The sequence below is a fragment of the Cherax quadricarinatus genome, unplaced genomic scaffold (genome assembly GCF_038502225.1).
Source record: "Cherax quadricarinatus isolate ZL_2023a unplaced genomic scaffold, ASM3850222v1 Contig279, whole genome shotgun sequence".
Taxonomy (NCBI): Eukaryota; Metazoa; Arthropoda; class Malacostraca; order Decapoda; family Parastacidae; genus Cherax; species Cherax quadricarinatus.
Genome location: NW_027195305.1, coordinates 170,255 through 190,173, shown reverse-complemented (window position 1 = coordinate 190,173; position 19,919 = coordinate 170,255). Strand labels below are relative to the sequence as shown.

Here is a 19,919-nt window from a genome sequence, read left to right as displayed (position 1 = left end):
GCTTCGGCTACCAGGAAGTTGATCCTTTCAAGGCACTGGTTTGGATCCATGTCATTTAAGACATCTTCCCAACATGTTTCGTTTAGGACATGGTTTACCTGGTCCCAGTTGATGTTCTTGTTGTTGAAGTTGTATTTTGTGAAGACACCTTCACAGGTACATGCATTCTGCTGATCAGGACCCCTGTGCATGTACGTCTGGACTTCGATTAGGTTGTGATCGGAATTTGTTGTTTTTGATATTCTTATGTCTCTTATCAGGTCCTCATTATTTGTGAAGATAAGGTCAAGTGTGTTTTCTAGTCTTGTTGGCTCCACTATCTGCTGGCTTAAGGTGTGTTTTTCGCAGAGACTTAGTAGCTCATGTGTGTGTGACCTTTCATCTGCGCTACCTCCGGGGATTGTTTCAGCTATAACATTATTTGCTACATTCTTCCATTTTGTATGCCTTAGGTTGAAATCACCAAGCAGTAAGATGTTTGGGGATGGAGCTGGATGGTTTTCCAAACAGTAATCAATTTTCAGTAGCTGTTCCTTGAACTGTTGTGAGGTTGCATCTGGTGGCTTGTATACAACCACAATGACTAGGTTTTGGTTCTTGATCTTTATTGATAGAACTTCAACTACCTCATTTGTGGTGTTCAGCAACTCCGTGCAGATGAGGGACTCTTTGACATACAGGCCAACCCCCCCTTGTTGCCTGTTCTTTCTGTCGCATCTAAAAAGGTTGTAACCACTTATCCATATTTCACTGTCAAAGTGATCTTTTGTGTGAGTCTCTGTGAAGGCTGCAAACATTGCATTAGACTCCTCTAGAAGTCCACTGATTAAAGGTATTTTGTTGTTGGTGGATGGCTTAAGGCCCTGTATATTAGCAAATATGAACGTGGTTTTATTCTGTGTTTGTTGGGGGGATTTTGTTATTGGCATCAGTAGTTGTAATTCTGGAGGGCCATGGGTGGTCACTGGCTGTGCCTCCAGTCCAACAAGGCTCCAATGTGGTGGACTATTTTTGTTATTTCCTTCCATTTTCTTTTTCCGTTTCCTGCCACTAAAAAAATCACCTGGAGTTGGGTTGTTGTAGCTGCTAATGCTTGTCTTGTGGGGTCTGTGCCTCCTGGTCCCTTTTAGATGGTATGCAGGGCAGTCGATGTTGTAACACTGCTTCTGGAGGACCGAGGAGTGACACATTTTTGGGTGAAAGAAAGTACAGGAAGAAGAACGACACACTCCTTCAGACAGGAGGTCGCTACATTTTTTGGGATGCTCAAAGTTGCATGTCCCATTGTTTTTCCTGATATTCCATGCTTACAGATGCCCCAAGCATAATATTTGCACAAATTCATCTTTGGTTGAGAATTGTTGGGAGGTGTGTTGTCAATTTCTGCAGGTTCAGGGACTGCACTATAATCCTCAGTATCCAAGCCAGGGCCACCCCGTCCTGGATTCCATCTACTTTCCCCAGCAGAGGAAGAAGGCAAATATGATTTTTTGTGTGAATGTCTATAAAAATGAGTGTTTTCTGTGATATTAGTGGTTTATGAGGTAAGTGAACATGGGTGTTTGTTGTTTGTGGTTGTCTTAGTTTTTTGTGTACAAGATATATTTTCAGTTGATGGTGATCATGTACTAAGTGTTTGTGTATTAGGTTTGTATTCATGTTTTTTTTTTTGCGCTCATGGGGTGGGGGGATATGGGGATGGAGTTCTTGGTTATAGTGATTTGAGGGGATTTCTATAAATGGGTGTTAGCTGGTGATGCTGATCTTAGTTTCTGGTGATTTTGACGGTGTTTTGGCAGTATTCAGTGGTGATTTGGTAGTAAACAGTAGTGTTTTAGGAGCATTCGAAGGTGTTTGATGGTGTTTTTGAAGGCATAAACAAGGGAGATATTAATAAAGTACTGAGGGTGTCGAACCAGGTAAGAACCAGGAATAATGGATTTAAGTTGGATAAATTTAGATTTAGAAAGGACATAGGTAAGTACTGGTTTTCTAACAGAGTTGTAGATGCGTGGAACAGTCTTCCCAGTGGGATGATAGAGGCTAGGACCTTGGGTAGCTTTAAGAAGAGACTGGACAAATATATGAGTGGGAGGGGCTGGGTTTGATTGGTGTCATTGGGTACGGGAGTTATTTCTAGGGAAGCTTTAGGTAGTAGTCGTTTTGATAAGGACCTGCCTCGCATGGGCCAGTAGGCCTTCTGCAGTGTTCCTCCATTCTTATGTTCTTATGTTCTTATGTGCAGAGTATTTTTGAAGATGCTCAGTGGTGTTTTGGTGTTGTTCAAAGTTGGTTCAAAGTTAGTCTGTGTCTTTAAATTGCGGTCCAAGGGACAAAGGGTCTCTAAACTGCGGTTCACGGGACCAGGGGTCTCTAAATTGCGGTCCACGGGACCAAGGGTCTCTAAATTGCGGTCCACGGGACCAAGGGTCTCTAAACTGCGGTTCACAGGACCAGGGGTCTCTAAACTGCAGTCCACGGGACCAGGGGTCCCTAAACTTCGGTCCACAGGATCAGGGGTCTCTAAACTGCGGTCCACAGGACCAGGGGTCTCTAAACTGCGGTCCACAGAATCAGGGGTCTCTAAACTGCGGCCGCGAGACCAGGGGTCTCTAAACTGCAATCCACGGGACCAGCAAAGTCTAAACTGCCGTGTGTGGGAGCTCAAACTGCTGCTGAACATCCGGGCCACATTAAGTCTTGCTGCATTAGTGTGGGATGAGGACGGCATTGCAAGTAGAAATGAGAAAACATTGTGTATCGTGACAGTGATGTAGTCAATAGAGCAGAGAACGAAAAGGTTCTCAACTTGTTCAACATCCTTCACATCGACTATTCACATCACTTTCTTAAGGGCATGGAAATATAAATTTTGACTAAATGCCTTTTGAGTGCATGGCTAATGTAGTAGTAATAAAGTAAACACTAGGTGTCGCCAGTTGAAGAGAAAAGACTCATCCAAAACTGTCTTTGAAACACTGATTGGAGAGGATGAGGTTCCCAGGTATCGTGTTTCTTAGGATTGGAGCGCCAGGGAGTGTCAGTAATAGTATCAGGATTGTCAAGTATTGGTCAGGGTCGTTTGGATGATGGCTTCGAACCAATCCATCCTGTGTCACATGAACAATCAAAAAATTGATGTATTGCCTTGGTAGAAGCCATGAAGATGGTCACAGTACAATGAAGGTCGAAGGTATTACAAAGTACAGCTAGAACGCTGGTACTGAAGTCACATGTTGCCTAAAACAATAGCGTGTTCACAGGATGGTGCGCGAAGATGCAGACACACCCCAGTTAGGGTGTGTCTGCGGTTGAGGGCCGTCTGCGGTTAGGAGCCCGGGAGGAGACAAAACATGGATGTAACTATTAATTATTTGTTTATTTTTATGTATTTTCCTTTGTAAAAATGGAGGCAGAGGAAAGAGAGACAGCTTTGAGAATAAATAAAAAGAAATATCATCTCTAGATCCAAGAGTATTCTTACTGCAGAAGTTGTAAGCCGTTGATTGTCTGAAGTAAAGTCCCCATAAATTGTGGGATTATTATCCTTGGTGGATTATTTCGATTTCCGGATTTCGATTTCTCGATTTTGGATCACAGTCTCCCTACGATCCCGGTCGGGGAGGGGAACCCTTAAGGCTGCATTACTTCACGACGCATTACACGATCATGGCAAAGATTAAACCAGAGAGTGGGACAGTCAGTGACTCGTCTAAACCAGCACTTGCAGCTCTAGTCAGTGGCAGATTGCAAGTCAAGTGTAATGCGATTCTATCGCTCAAAGAGACCTTCGTTGTCGTCTGTACTGACGACACCGAGGCTGAAAAACTAATTGCCACCACTGCACTAGAAGACAAAAAGAATGCAGTTGTAACATATACAGACTTTGCAAAAGCCTTCGACAAGTGTGACCATGGCGTAATAGCGCACAAAATGCGTGCTAAAGGAATAACAGGAAAAGTTGGTCGATGGATCTATAATTTCCTCACTAACAGAACACAGAGAGTAGTCGTCAACAGAGTAAAGTCCGAGGCAGCTACGGTGAAAAGCTCTGTTCCACAAGGCACAGTACTCGCTCCCATCTTGTTTCTCATCCTCATATCTGACATAGACAAGGATGTCAGCCACAGCATCGTGTCTTCCTTTGCAGATGACACCCGAATCTGCATGACAGTGTCTTCCATTGCAGACACTGCAAGGCTCCAGGCGGACATCAACAAAATCTTTCAGTGGGCTGCAGAAAACAATATGAAGTTCAACGATGAGAAATTTCAATTACTCAGATATGGTAAACACGAGGAAATTAAAACTTCATCGAGTACAAAGCAAATTCAGGCCACAAAATAGAGCGAAAAAACCAACGTCAAAGACCTGGGAGTGATCATGTCGGAGGATCTCACCTTCAAGGACCATAACATTGTATCAATCGCATCTGCTAGAAAAATAACGGGATGGATAATGAGAACCTTCAAAACGAGGGATGCCAAGCCCATGATGACACCCTTCAGGTCACTTGTTCCATCTAGGCTGGAATATTGCTGCACACTAACAGCACCTTTCAAGGCAGGTGAACTTGCTGACTTAGAAAATGTACAGAGAACCTTCACAGCGCGCATAACGGAGATAAAACACCTCAATTACTGGGAGCATTTGAAGTTCCTGAACCTGTATTCCCTGGAACGCAGGCCGGAGAGATACATGATTATATACACCTGGAAAATCCTAGATTGACTAGTACCGAACTTGCACACGAAAATCACTCACAGCGAAACCAAAGACTTGGCAGACGATGCAACATCCCCCCAATGAAAAGCAGGGGTGTCACTAGCACATTAAGAGACAATACAGTAAGTGTCAGGGGTTCAAGACTGTTCAACTGCCTTCCAGCATACATGAAGGGGATTACCAATAGACCCCTGGCTGTCATCAAGCTGGCACTGGACAAGCACCTAAAGTTGGTACCTGACCAGCCGGGCTGTGGCTCGTACGTTGGATTGCGTGCAGCCAGCAGTAACAGCCTGGTTGATCAGGCTCTGATCCACCAGGAGGCCTGGTCACAGACCGCCCGCAGACCAGGGATTTATTATCTTGACAGGCTCATCACTGCCGAGGCTACCGAAGAAATCAAGTCGTCCATTGAAGAACAGAACCCTTGAGCCAAGGTGGAATTCATTACCAAAATACCCAATGCTTCCTCCATGCTGAAGGTCACCTTCAGTGACGTCAACATGGCAGCCAGAGCTCTCGCTGAGGGACTGGATATTCACTACTTCCACATCAACCTAGCCTTCATCGAAGCAGAAATATTTCAACAAATCCCACAGTGTTACAACTGTTACTCATACCTACATACTAACAAAGACTGTTACTCATACCTACATACTAACAAAGACTGCCCTGCCAAGAATAAGAAATTCTGCTTCACCTGCAGCCAAGAAGGTCATGACTTCAAGACGTGCACTACTGCCTCACACCCAGATACTTGAACTGCAAGAATGATCACCATACTCTTGCTGCCAAGTGCCCAACCAGACGAGATATACTTAAGAAACAACTCCAACAGCAAAAGAAACCCACTGCATAAGCAACTACATATGCTGCTATTACCAAGCTTCAAGCAGATACTAGCAAGATTCTTCAAGCCACGCTAGCTGCATCTTCCACTTATCTGCCAGCTCCTGCCGGCGACTCAACCAAGATTCTTTACTGTATCATGTATGATCATGTACATAATGTAACTGAACCTGGCTCCTTCAACACCATCATCAACGATGATGGTTTTACATTCCCTGCATTCCCACCCTCCACTGAGATCATAAAATCAACTGCAAATATCACCAACATCACTGCTGTTCCACCGCTACCACAACCTCCACTCGACACAGAGATGGACCAATCAGAGACCACTGAGACGTCGGCAAATCCCACCAATGAGAGTCCACCACCACCACCTGCTTCCACCACTACCGCAACTAACCAATCAGAAGCCTCGCCTCGTCCAGCTCAGCCACCACCACCAACCCCGCCAATCCTCACCTACAATGGAGTCACGTTCTACACCACGAAACAATACAGCAAAGCTATGCCCTTCCCAGAACTTAGCCAACAACTCCAGGACAACACTGCAAAGTTCACCTGTCACGAAAACCCACATGCTACCCTAGAAGCCATACTCTACCACCTCAACAATAAATTATACTCCAATTCCACTGCACCTCTTCATGTCGTATAGTTGCCTCTTGTTTAGTTTATCTTGCCTGATATTGCATCATTCCCTTGTTGGATGTACAAATCTTCCATCCTGATTCTTTCCTTCTGGTGCCCGTAATAAAGTGGAGTGCTCTGTTGTGGAATCTTTGTAGCCTTAACATGTTGGATTTTGTTGTTAGTGACATGGGTACACAAGGATATTCAAGCAAAGGTCTTATCATCATCATCATGTGTAAATGCTTCTTGATGTGGGACGAGGCTTTGTTAAGCCTGAATAGTTGGCTAGGTTCACTTTTTTGGGAGAATGTGAGATGTGGAGTGGAATAATCTGTCAATCTCATATCTCAGGATCTTATTCGGGTTCCTGATATCGACAGGTGTGCCTCTGATGGAGATGCCTCTTTTATTGTCGATAGATGATGCAAGGTAACCGATGGTGCTGATGAGGACTTTCTCAGGATTGGTCGTGATTCTCCGTTTCTTCTTCCAGATGGCTGTTCTTTGTAGTTCCCCTTTCATTTTCTCTATTACCCTTCTATGCTTGTTTATTCCCGATGTGAAAGTGGAAAACATCGTGGATGACATCGTCAGCAAATTGGGTGATGATGGTATCGTCGAATTCATGATGGGGGAGATCATTTACATAAAAATTAAAGAGTATGGGGCTGAGGCACGAGCCCTGTGGCACTCCAGCTGTCGGTGTGAAAGACTCTGCCGACTTGCCGTTGAAGGTGGGGATTATGTTTCCTCCTGATAAGAAGTTGTATTTGAACCTGAGAAAGGTCCAAGTATGGTCTAGATGGTCGGCAGATTTGAATATGAGGCCGTCATGTCACAGGCTGTCGAAGGCTTTGTTTACATCTCTAGTTGCAATTAGGGCCAAATTCCTGTTTCTTCAGGCTATTTACCGCATCGAAGATGATACTTATAAAGTGTTGGGTTCCTCAGTGGGTCTTGGAGCCAAACTGCTTTTCAGTGAAGTTGTGGTTGAACTCCACATAGCATTTCAATCTATTGGAGAGAACTTTTTTAAAGATTTTGCCAGTGACTTCCAGTAAGGAGATAGGTCTGTAGTTTTTCGGTTTGCGGTTGTCTTTGTTGGGTTTTGCAATGAATATCATCCTCGCTGTCTTAAGTGCCAAGGGAAAGTGTCCACACTCCAAGATGGTGTTACAGATATTAACCAGAGACATCTGTCTCCTCTACACTCCTCTCTTCTCCAGGTACATATACACTTATTATGACCCACTTATTTTAACCCACATAATCCTTGAATTTATACATTTATATTCCCTCTTCTATTTCCATAACTGATCCTTCAACATTATTGCTACCCTTTCTTTAGCTCTAACTCTCTCAGATATTCCTGACTTAATCCCATTTATTTCTCCCCACTGAAACTCCTCTACCCTCTTCAGCTTTGTTTTACTTAGAGTCAGTACATCCATCTTCTTTTCATTCATAACATTAGCAATCATTTCTTTCTTATCATCCGAACTACAACCACGAACATTCAAACATCACAGTTTTATAAACTTTTTCTTTTTGTCATTTTTAGTAGTTTATACAGGAGCAGGGGTTACTAGCCCATCGCTCCCGGCATTTTGGTCGCCTCCTACGACACGCATGGCTTACGGAAGAAAGATTGTTTTCCACTTCCCGATGGAGAATAAAGGAAATACTGAAGAACAAGAACTATTAAGAAAAAAGAAGAAAAACTTAGATATGTGCATATATATATATATATATACATGTGCATGCCTCTATAGTGTGACCTAAGTGTAAGCATATTTATGAGACAGGAAAAGGTCACCAGTTATATTACTAATACTTACATAATTTTCACATCAAAATAATGTACAGATGTACATTGCAATGTATCGCTACAGTTGTAATGTTTATGGTGTTACTGTCAATGTGGTGAAAATTAGGGGAAAAATGACAGCTTTATGTATGAATACAAGTGTGTTTGTTATTCATAATTTTGTTACATTTGTGATGAGGACATTGAGGGGGTGATGGTATCGAATATCAATTGAGGTATAATGTTCATAGTTTTTTAGTGAATGTGATGAGAGACATGGAGGATAGTGACATAATGGTGTATGACTACAGGTGTGAGAGTGCCAGCAGGAGTGTCTTCGGATGTCTTGGTCCCACTACCTACAACACGGCGAGTGCATCTTAACCTGAGTGATGTTGTTGATGCTAATGTAAACGATGCTTGTGATGTGGCCCAGGAGCTACAACCACCAAGAGGGTGAGTTCTTCATTGAAGCTCTTGTATACCGTTCAGTGCAGTCGCTAACACAGATGAACGACTCTTGATCCAAGGCACTGGTAATACCCTCACCTTATTTGGATCCTCCCTAAACCAACTGTGGTGATGTATGACCACTGAGAGTTTACTACAATTTAGTAAATTTAATAATAAGAAAATAATTATTATACAGTAGTCTGTTATATTATACTGATTTACTTGTCATGTTTTGGTTATTGCACTATTGAAAAATTGTAGCACAATTTAATACACTTCATAAAATTAACTTTAAACGGTTCCATTTGTGGGCGCGGAAAAAATTTCCCCAGCTCAAGCTGCCGCCTTGTTGTGGGTCGGCGGTGGAGATCTCAAGCTGCCGCCTTGTTGTGGGTCAGCGGGGGAGGTCTCAAGCTGCCACCTTGTTGTGGGTCAGCGGGGGAGGTCTCAAGCTGTCACCTTGTTGTGGGTCAGCGGGGGAGGTCTCAAGCTGCCACCTTGTTGTGGGTCAGCGGGGGAGGTCTCAAGCTGCCGCCTTGTTGTGGGTCAGTGGGGGAGGTCTCAAGCTGCCACCTTGTTGTGGGTCAGCGGGGGAGGTCTCAAGCTGCCACCTTGTTGTGGGTCAGCGGGGGAGGTCTCAAGCTGCCACCTTGTTGTGGGTCAGCGGGGGAGGTCTCAAGCTGCTGCCTAGTTGTTGGAAAGTGGGGTAGACCTCCCACCATCCCCGACACTCCCGCTACCACCATCCCAGCCTTCATGAATAGTCTTCAGTTAGGTTAGGTTAGGTAAGGTTCGTCAGGAAACAAGACAAATGTTTCCTGATGCGGGTCTTAGTCAGATGATGACCCTCCTTTGGAGCTTTGGTCATCTGCTGGCTTACCGGTCCACCTGTTTAAAAATTATGGTCATTTATAACCATGTACATTGTGGTGTATTAGTCTTCAGTTCCACTCTGTCTTAGGATCTAGCTGTGATTGTGAATTGTGTTTTGATCTTTTAATTATCATATCTTGTATCTGCCAAGCAATCATGACACCCAGTAGGCATACCAGTGTTGCTGAAAGTGGCAAGAAGACGTATAAATGCTTAAGTCTTAGAGTTAATGAAGAAAATAGAGATATTAGACGAAATAGCTTGTGGCCGTAATGAAGCGTCACTTTGTGCAATTAAAAAGAATGAAGTAAATATATGAGATCATGTGATGAATAACTGACTGACTGACTGACTGACTGACTTGACTGATTTACTGACTGACTTGACTGATTTACTGACTAACTGACTTGACTTGCTGACTTGACTGATTTACTGACTTGACTGATTTTCTGAGTGACTTACTTAAACTTAGACTTTTTCACTGAAGAGTAGCTGATGCCTTACTGTCAGCTGTATAATGTACTGCAGAGTAAAATAGAACAGAAATCCATTACAGAATTTATGCACACTCCAGCACAACCATCAACTTCAGTACGAGAACCTCTACCATCCACCTCAGCACACTAGGGCCACAGTATAACTCTCCACTCTCCATAATCATCCACAAACACCAGTACCCACAATTTAAGGTAAGAAATACTATTATTTATGTTGTATTTGAAGTCTTATGCAGTAAAAAACAACATAGTGCATCACAACAATGAACTACAATTACATATTCACTTTTATTTTTGTTAGATCTGGAGGTCTAAAAAAAAGTTGTTTGGCTTTTTTTGGGCTTCCCGGAACGTAACCCTATTTTCCCATAAGTTCTTCAGTTTGTCTAATGGATTTACCTAACACAGCATTTTCAGGAACCCAACTACAGTGTAATATAACGGTCTACTGTAACAAAAATTCTAATGCAAATAATAATAAAAACAACAACAACAACTATAATGACAATAATAATAATAATAATAATAATAATAATAATTTTAACATTCCTACCACAGAGGTAGGATAAAGAAATGTTTTCACCATTATTTCTTCAATTATTCTCTTCTCTGAAGAGTGCTGACCTCACAACTCAGATGACTCTCTGAACTGCAGCATCCCCATCTCTCCTTCAGCATGCAGTCAACTTGTTGGAACCAAGTCTGGCTAACCAGTTTCCCAGACTTACATCATAAATATTACCTTTCTCACACTCCATCAAATTATAAAAAAATCACTTGCCTCCTATTACTCTTTTCTTTAACAGTTGAAAACATCAAGTTAAACATTCTGCAGTTAGTGGATTTATCAGTGCTAATAACTGAAAAAAGTCACTTGGGGTGAAAATTTTCCTTTAATAATTATCTTGAGTTCTACATGAGTGCTTTTCCAGTTTAATGGTAACACTTCTCCATTTACAGCAAACACCTCTGTGTTTCCTATTTTTGTTTTATTTTTTCGTGCAGGATATACTGGTGATATATTGATGTTGTGTGATATATTGTGTAATAAATATATAATGGTGTATGTGTATATGTAAGATGTTCATGTGACCAAGGTATGCCAGACAGGATGATCATGTGACCAAGGTATGCCAGACAGGATGATCATGTGACCAAGGTATGCCAGACAGGATGATCATGTGACCAAGGTATGCCAGACAGGATGATCATGTGACCAAGGTATGCCAGACAGGATGATCATGTGACCAAGGTATGCCAGACAGGATGATCATGTGACCAAGGTATGCCAGACAGGATGATCATGTGACCAAGGTATGTCAGACAGGATGATCATGTGACCAAGGTATGTCAGACAGGATGATCATGTGACCAAGGTATGCCAGACAGGATGATCATGTGACCAAGGTATGCCAGACAGGATGATCATGTGACCAAGGTATGCCAGACAGGATGATCATGAGACCAAGGTATGCCAGACAGGATGATCATGTGACCAAGGTATGCCAGACAGGATGATCATGAGACCAAGGTATGCCAGACAGGATGATCATGTGACCAAGGTATGCCAGACAGGATGATCATGTGACCAAGGTATGCCAGACAGGATGATCATGTGACCAAGGTATGCCAGACAGGATGATCATGAGACCAAGGTATGCCAGACAGGATGATCATGTGACCAAGGTATGCCAGACAGGATGATCATGAGACCAAGGTATGCCAGACAGGATGATCATGTGACCAAGGTATGCCAGACAGGATGATCATGAGACCAAGGTATGCCAGACAGGATGATCATGTGACCAAGGTATGCCAGACAGGATGATCATGTGACCAAGGTATGCCAGACAGGATGATCATGAGACCAAGGTATGCCAGACAGGATGATCATGTGACCAAGGTATGCCAGACAGGATGATCATGTGACCAAGGTATGCCAGACAGGATGATCATGTGACCAAGGTATGCCAGACAGGATGATCATGTGACCAAGGTATGCCAGACAGGATGATCATGAGACCAAGATATGCCAGACAGGATGATCATGTGACCAAGGTATGCCAGACAGGATGATCATGTGACCAAGGTATGCCAGAGAGGATGATCATGTGACCAAGGTATGCCAGAGAGGATGATCATGTGACCAAGGTATGCCAGACAGGATGATCATGAGACCAAGGTATGCCAGACAGGATGATCATGTGACCAAGGTATGCCAGACAGGATGATCATGTGACCAAGGTATGCCAGACAGGATGATCATGTGACCAAGGTATGCCAGACAGGATGATCATGTGACCAAGGTATGCCAGACAGGATGATCATGAGACCAAGGTATGCCAGACAGGATGATCATGTGACCAAGGTATGCCAGACAGGATGATCATGTGACCAAGGTATGCCAGACAGGATGATCATGAGACCAAGGTATGCCAGACAGGATGATCATGTGACCAAGGTATGCCAGACAGGATGATCATGTGACCAAGGTATGCCAGACAGGATGATCATGTGACCAAGGTATGCCAGACAGGATGATCATGTGACCAAGGTATGCCAGACAGGATGATCATGTGACCAAGGTATGCCAGACAGGATGATCATGAGACCAAGGTATGCCAGACAGGATGATCATGTGACCAAGGTATGCCAGACAGGATGATCATGTGACCAAGGTATGCCAGACAGGATGATCATGTGACCAAGGTATGCCAGACAGGATGATCATGAGACCAAGGTATGCCAGACAGGATGATCATGTGACCAAGGTATGCCAGACAGGATGATCATGTGACCAAGGTATGCCAGACAGGATGATCATGTGACCAAGGTATGCCAGACAGGATGATCATGTGACCAAGGTATGCCAGAGAGGATGATCATGTGACCAAGGTATGCCAGAGAGGATGATCATGTGACCAAGGTATGCCAGAGAGGATGATCATGTGACCAAGGTATGCCAGACAGGATGATCATGTGACCAAGGTATGCCAGACAGGATGATCATGTGACCAAGGTATGCCAGACAGGATGATCATGTGACCAAGGTATGCCAGACAGGATGATCATGTGACCAAGGTATGCCAGACAGGATGATCATGTGACCAAGGTATGCCAGACAGGATGATCATGTGACCAAGGTATGCCAGACAGGATGATCATGTGACCAAGGTATGCCAGACAGGATGATCATGTGACCAAGGTATGCCAGAGAGGATGATCATGTGACCAAGGTATGCCAGAGAGGACGATCATGTGACCAAGGTATGCCAGAGAGGATGATCATGTGACCAAGGTATGCCAGACAGGATGATCATGTGACCAAGGTATGCCAGAGAGGATGATCATGTGACCAAGGTATGCCAGAGAGGATGATCATGTGACCAAGGTATGCCAGAGAGGATGATCATGTGACCAAGGTATGCCAGACAGGATGATCATGTGACCAAGGTATGCCAGACAGGATGATCATGAGACCAAGGTATGCCAGACAGGATGATCATGTGACCAAGGTATGCCAGACAGGATGATCATGTGACCAAGGTATGCCAGACAGGATGATCATGTGACCAAGGTATGCCAGACAGGATGATCATGAGACCAAGGTATGCCAGACAGGATGATCATGTGACCAAGGTATGCCAGACAGGATGATCATGTGACCAAGGTATGCCAGACAGGATGATCATGTGACCAAGGTATGCCAGAGAGGATGATCATGTGACCAAGGTATGCCAGACAGGATGATCATGTGACCAAGGTATGCCAGACAGGATGATCATGTGACCAAGGTATGCCAGACAGGATGATCATGAGACCAAGGTATGCCAGACAGGATGATCATGTGACCAAGGTATGCCAGAGAGGATGATCATGTGACCAAGGTATGCCAGACATGATGATCATGAGACCAAGGTATGCCAGAGAGGATGATCATGTGACCAAGGTATGCCAGAGAGGATGATCATGAGACCAAGGTATGCCAGAGAGGATGATCATGTGACCAAGGTATGCCAGAGAGGATGATCATGTGACCAAGGTATGCCAGACAGGATGATCATGTGACCAAGGTATGCCAGAGAGGATGATCATGTGACCAGGGTATGCCATAGAGGATGATCATGTGACCAAGGTATGCCAGACAGGATGATCATGTGACCAAGGTATGCCAGAGAGGATGATCATGTGACCAAGGTATGCCAGACAGGATGATCATGTGACCAAGGTATGCCAGACAGGATGATCATGTGACCAAGGTATGCCAGACAGGATGATCATGAGACCAAGGTATGCCAGACAGGATGATCATGTGACCAAGGTATGCCAGACAGGATGATCATGTGACCAAGGTATGCCAGACAGGATGATCATGAGACCAAGGTATGCCAGACAGGATGATCATGTGACCAAGGTATGCCAGACAGGATGATCATGTGACCAAGGTATGCCAGACAGGATGATCATGTGACCAAGGTATGCCAGACAGGATGATCATGTGACCAAGGTATGCCAGACAGGATGATCATGTGACCAAGGTATGCCAGACAGGATGATCATGTGACCAAGGTATGCCAGACAGGATGATCATGTGACCAAGGTATGCCAGACAGGATGATCATGAGACCAAGGTATGCCAGACAGGATGATCATGTGACCAAGGTATGCCAGACAGGATGATCATGTGACCAAGGTATGCCAGACAGGATGATCATGTGACCAAGGTATGCCAGACAGGATGATCATGTGACCAAGGTATGCCAGACAGGATGATCATGTGACCAAGGTATGCCAGAGAGGATGATCATGTGACCAAGGTATGCCAGACAGGATGATCATGTGACCAAGGTATGCCAGACAGGATGATCATGAGACCAAGGTATGCCAGACAGGATGATCATGTGACCAAGGTATGCCAGACAGGATGATCATGTGACCAAGGTATGCCAGACAGGATGATCATGTGACCAAGGTATGCCAGACAGGATGATCATGAGACCAAGGTATGCCAGACAGGATGATCATGTGACCAAGGTATGCCAGACAGGATGATCATGTGACCAAGGTATGCCAGACAGGATGATCATGTGACCAAGGTATGCCAGAGAGGATGATCATGTGACCAAGGGATGCCAGACAGGATGATCATGTGACCAAGGTATGCCAGACAGGATGATCATGTGACCAAGGTATGCCAGACAGGATGATCATGAGACCAAGGTATGCCAGACAGGATGATCATGTGACCAAGGTATGCCAGAGAGGATGATCATGTGACCAAGGTATGCCAGACATGATGATCATGAGACCAAGGTATGCCAGACAGGATGATCATGTGACCAAGGTATGCCAGACAGGATGATCATGTGACCAAGGTATGCCAGACAGGATGATCATGTGACCAAGGTATGCCAGAGAGGATGATCATGTGACCAGGGTATGCCAAACAGGATGATCATGTGACCAAGGTATGCCAGACAGGATGATCATGTGACCAAGGTATGCCAGAGAGGATGATCATGTGACCAAGGTATGCCAGACAGGATGATCATGTGACCAAGGTATGCCAGACAGGATGATCATGTGACCAAGGGATGCCAGACAGGATGATCATGTGACCAAGGTATGCCAGACAGGATGATCATGTGACCAAGGTATGCCAGACAGGATGATCATGTGACCAAGGTATGCCAGACAGGATGATCATGTGACCAAGGTATGCCAGACAGGATGATCATGTGACCAAGGTATGCCAGACAGGATGATCATGAGACCAAGGTATGCCAGACAGGATGATCATGTGACCAAGGTATGCCAGACAGGATGATCATGTGACCAAGGTATGCCAGACAGGATGATCATGTGACCAAGGTATGCCAGAGAGGATGATCATGTGACCAAGGGATGCCAGACAGGATGATCATGTGACCAAGGTATGCCAGACAGGATGATCATGTGACCAAGGTATGCCAGACAGGATGATCATGAGACCAAGGTATGCCAGACAGGATGATCATGTGACCAAGGTATGCCAGAGAGGATGATCATGTGACCAAGGTATGCCAGACACGATGATCATGAGACCAAGGTATGCCAGACAGGATGATCATGTGACCAAGGTATGCCAGACAGGATGATCATGTGACCAAGGTATGCCAGACAGGATGATCATGTGACCAAGGTATGCCAGAGAGGATGATCATGTGACCAGGGTATGCCAAACAGGATGATCATGTGACCAAGGTATGCCAGACAGGATGATCATGTGACCAAGGTATGCCAGAGAGGATGATCATGTGACCAAGGTATGCCAGAGAGGATGATCATGTGACCAAGGTATGCCAGACAGGATGATCTTGTGACCAAGGTATGCCAGACAGGATGATCATGTGACCAAGGTATGCCAGACAGGATGATCATGTGACCAAGGTATGCCAGACAGGATGATCATGTGACCAAGGTATGCCAGACAGGATGATCATGTGACCAAGGTATGTCAGACAGGATGATCATGTGACCAAGGTATGTCAGACAGGATGATCATGTGACCAAGGTATGCCAGACAGGATGATCATGTGACCAAGGTATGCCAGACAGGATGATCATGTGACCAAGGTATGCCAGACAGGATGATCATGTGACCAAGGTATGCCAGAGAGGATGATCATGTGACCAAGGTATGCCAGACAGGATGATCATGTGACCAAGGTATGCCAGACAGGATGATCATGTGACCAAGGTATGCTGCACAGAAAGCCTTCAGCAACAGCAGAGTAAATCAATCACATCTTGCTGATACAATACAAATTCTTAGGTTCTTTGGTCTTCAGTGTTTCATTTAAAAGTTTGCTCTGTTCATATTGTTTCAAACACTTTACAGGACAACTGAATGATGCGTAATGTTCGCTCAACCTCTCTCTCACAATTCTGTGTTATACTTATTACTCATTTATCTAGTTTTATGCTCGACAGATATAAAATTAGACAGGTTAGTACATGTTCTATAGTTATTTATTTAAACTTTAAATCAGAGAGCGTTGGAACAGCTACTATTCAGGACTACGGTTCGAATCCCAGACCATTTCTTCTGTTCATTCATTGACAGCCTTTTATTATGATTTATCTCGAATCCATAGGGTTTGAGAGGTATGAGATTAGATCTGTCATGTGGTTACTGGGACTATGAGATTGGTCAATTGGGTCACAGATGGTGAATCTGATTCACACATGACACAACAGTGCTGTCTAAGAAACTTCTCTATTAGAAGCCCTGTAGCTCAGTGGTAGAGAGCTGCACATGCGGCATATCTCCAGCCTTCCTTCAGAGTGCAGGCACTGAATTCCCACCTTCAGGACTCAAGTCCGACTAACCTGTTTCCCTGAATCCTTTATTTTGCTAACACTCCAACAGTACATCAAATCATAAAAAAAAGTACCTGCCTCCACTCACTTCTATTTAACCCACTCACACACAATTGCTGGAAGTCCAAGCCCCTCATACACAAAACCTCTTTCACCCCATCCCTCCAACCTTTCCAAGGACAATCCCTACCCCACATTCCTTCCACTATAGTGGAAATCAAATCAACCATGTCCTAAATGAAACAAGCTGGGAAGATATCCTAAGCAACATGAATCTAAACCTTTGTCTATAAAGAATTAACTCTATGACACTTGAGGTATACTCAATGCACATTCATTTAAAACAAAAGAAGTGAAGATGTAAACTAGAAAGAGAGAGACGCTCCCTCTACAGGCGAAGACGAAGAATCACTGAGCTGCTGAAAGGGTCCAGTATATCTTAAATACAAAAGGAGGCATTGGTCATTGAAATAGCAAATATCATTTAGGATTTAGGATGCAAGAAACATAGGAAAAACTTAAAGCTCTTGTTTTGTTATGCCAAATCTAGGGAAAAAACCACATTCAGTATTTGGCCCCAGCATAAACAAGATGGGACTTACACAGATAACAGCAAAGAAATGAGTGAAAAACTGAAGTCCCAATTTGACTCAGTGTTTAGTGAATCATTAATCAGACTAAAGGTCAACAATCTAAATATTTTTTTTACCACTGAGACTCAAAATTTAGTTAATTCAAGAATTTCTGATATTATGCTAACACCACACAACTTTGAAAAAGCAATAACTCACATGCCCATGCACTCTGCCCCATTCCCAGACTCGTGGAACTCTGTGTTCATCAAGATCTGCAAGAAACCTGTTTCACGTGCCTTAAATATTCTATGGAGAGGTAGCATTGACACAGGTATCATCCCTCAATCACTTAAAACCACAGACATAGACACAGCCTCACTCCACAATGGCTGTAGTGACAGCACTAACGTCCCATGTCTCATATTTGAAAGGATTCTAAGATGCAAGATCGCCACCCAGTTAGGTACCCATCAGTTGAACAACTCAGGGTAGCATGGGTTTAGAGCAAGTTGTTCATGCCTCTCACAGTTACTGGACCACTGGAAACTCTGGAGGACAAATATAAAAAATGAGATGCAGTATACACAGACTTTGCAAAAGCCTTTGACAAGTGTGATCGTGGTGCATTAGTGCACAAAACGAGTGATAGACGAATAACAATTAAGTAGGTTTACTTGGAGTTTACCTGGAGAGAGTTCTGGGGATCAACGCCCCCACTGCGCGGTCTGTGATCAGGCCTCATGGTGAATCAGGGCCTGATCAACCAGGCTGTTACTGCTGTCTGCACGCAATCCAACGTACGAACCACAGCCTGGCTGGTGAGGTACCGACTTTAGGTGCTTGTCCAGTGCCAGCTTGAAGACTGCCAGGGGTCTGTTGGTAATCCCCCTTATGTGTGCTGGGAGGCAGTTGAACAGTCTCGGGCCCCTGACAATTATTGTGTTGTTTCCTAAATTGCTAGTGGCACCCCTGCTTTTCATTGGGGGGATGTTGCATCGTCTGCCGAGTTTTGTTTTCATAGGGAGTGTCTTTCGTGTGTAAGTTTGGTACTAAACCCTCAAGGGATTCTATAACTTCCTAACAAATAGAATGCAGAGACTACTGCCAGTGAGCAAAAATATTTATTTTGGATGACTTAAAAGTGCTTAACAGAATGAACTTAGGACCACAGCGCGATTTGTAATCTGAAGAATTGTTATTGTAAGTATTGCTTACCATTTAATTACATTTTGTGATACTGAAAGCAAAGGTAGAATACATGGGAGCAATTAAATATGCCATTTATATTAGGATGTTTTTCCAGGCTTGTCTGTTGTGGCAATCCTTAAGAAATCTCTTTGAGAAGTAGTTATAACAGTGCATGTAAAAGAATGGTATTAGAGTTAAGGAAATGTGTAAAATAGATAACAAACCATGAAGTTGTTGATTATAGTTCACTTGTAGAATGTTTAGGCAACTTCATTATGGAGGGCGTTGATGTTTGGAAACAGTAGAGTGAGACCAGTGAGAGGAAAGTTCTCTGTTAGGTGATGTACGACACTGGAATTTAAAGCAATATTGTAGATGGGAAGGAAAAGTAGTATGAAAATAAAGAAATTAAAGTTTGATCATCAAGATTTTAGGTGATCATTAGTAGAAAGACAATTTGGTTTGTAACTTGAAGGAGTTGGGTGATACATTGAGGCGTCTGTGGCGACAAGGCACGTTATGCATGGAGGCAAAACAGAACTTTTAGGAGGATAGTGTTACCAACATTTATAAAGGTGTGCTTAGCAATTTGCAAATAGGCGAAATTATTTACTAACATTGTCTCTACATTCACAGCAGGACTCGAACCTGCTAACTCTGTATCAGAGTCCACAGTACTTTACCATGGAGCTAGACTCAAATAAGTTTGGGCGTTTATGTAGACAGCCTGTACTGTCTGCACAGACAGCCTATGCTGTCTGCCAGCTTAGTTCATATTTCGCAGCACTCAGGTGCTGCCCTCTCCAGGCCAGCCCAGGTCAGTGGGACGCTGGTCCCACTCGCCCTGACTCACTCACTCAGCGGCCTAGAAGCAGTCAACAAGCTTACTCCCTCTTCCTCGTGGGCATGGCCCTACCGGGCCATGGGCACAAACACACAAGACTGTGTACCCACCAC

General features: G+C 44.0%; 1 protein-coding gene across 1 annotated transcript in view; it reads left to right on the top strand.

Annotated features, from left to right (window-relative positions):
* Positions 1 to 8,038: 8,038 nt before the first annotated feature.
* LOC138851298 (uncharacterized) overlaps positions 8,039 to 19,919 on the top strand; it is a 121,592-nt gene continuing 109,711 nt past the window's right edge. The window contains exon 1 of the mRNA XM_070080285.1: positions 8,039 to 8,470. Coding sequence (XP_069936386.1) covers positions 8,316 to 8,470 — 155 coding nt within the window. The 5' untranslated portion in view covers positions 8,039 to 8,315. The remainder of the gene's footprint in view (positions 8,471 to 19,919) is intronic.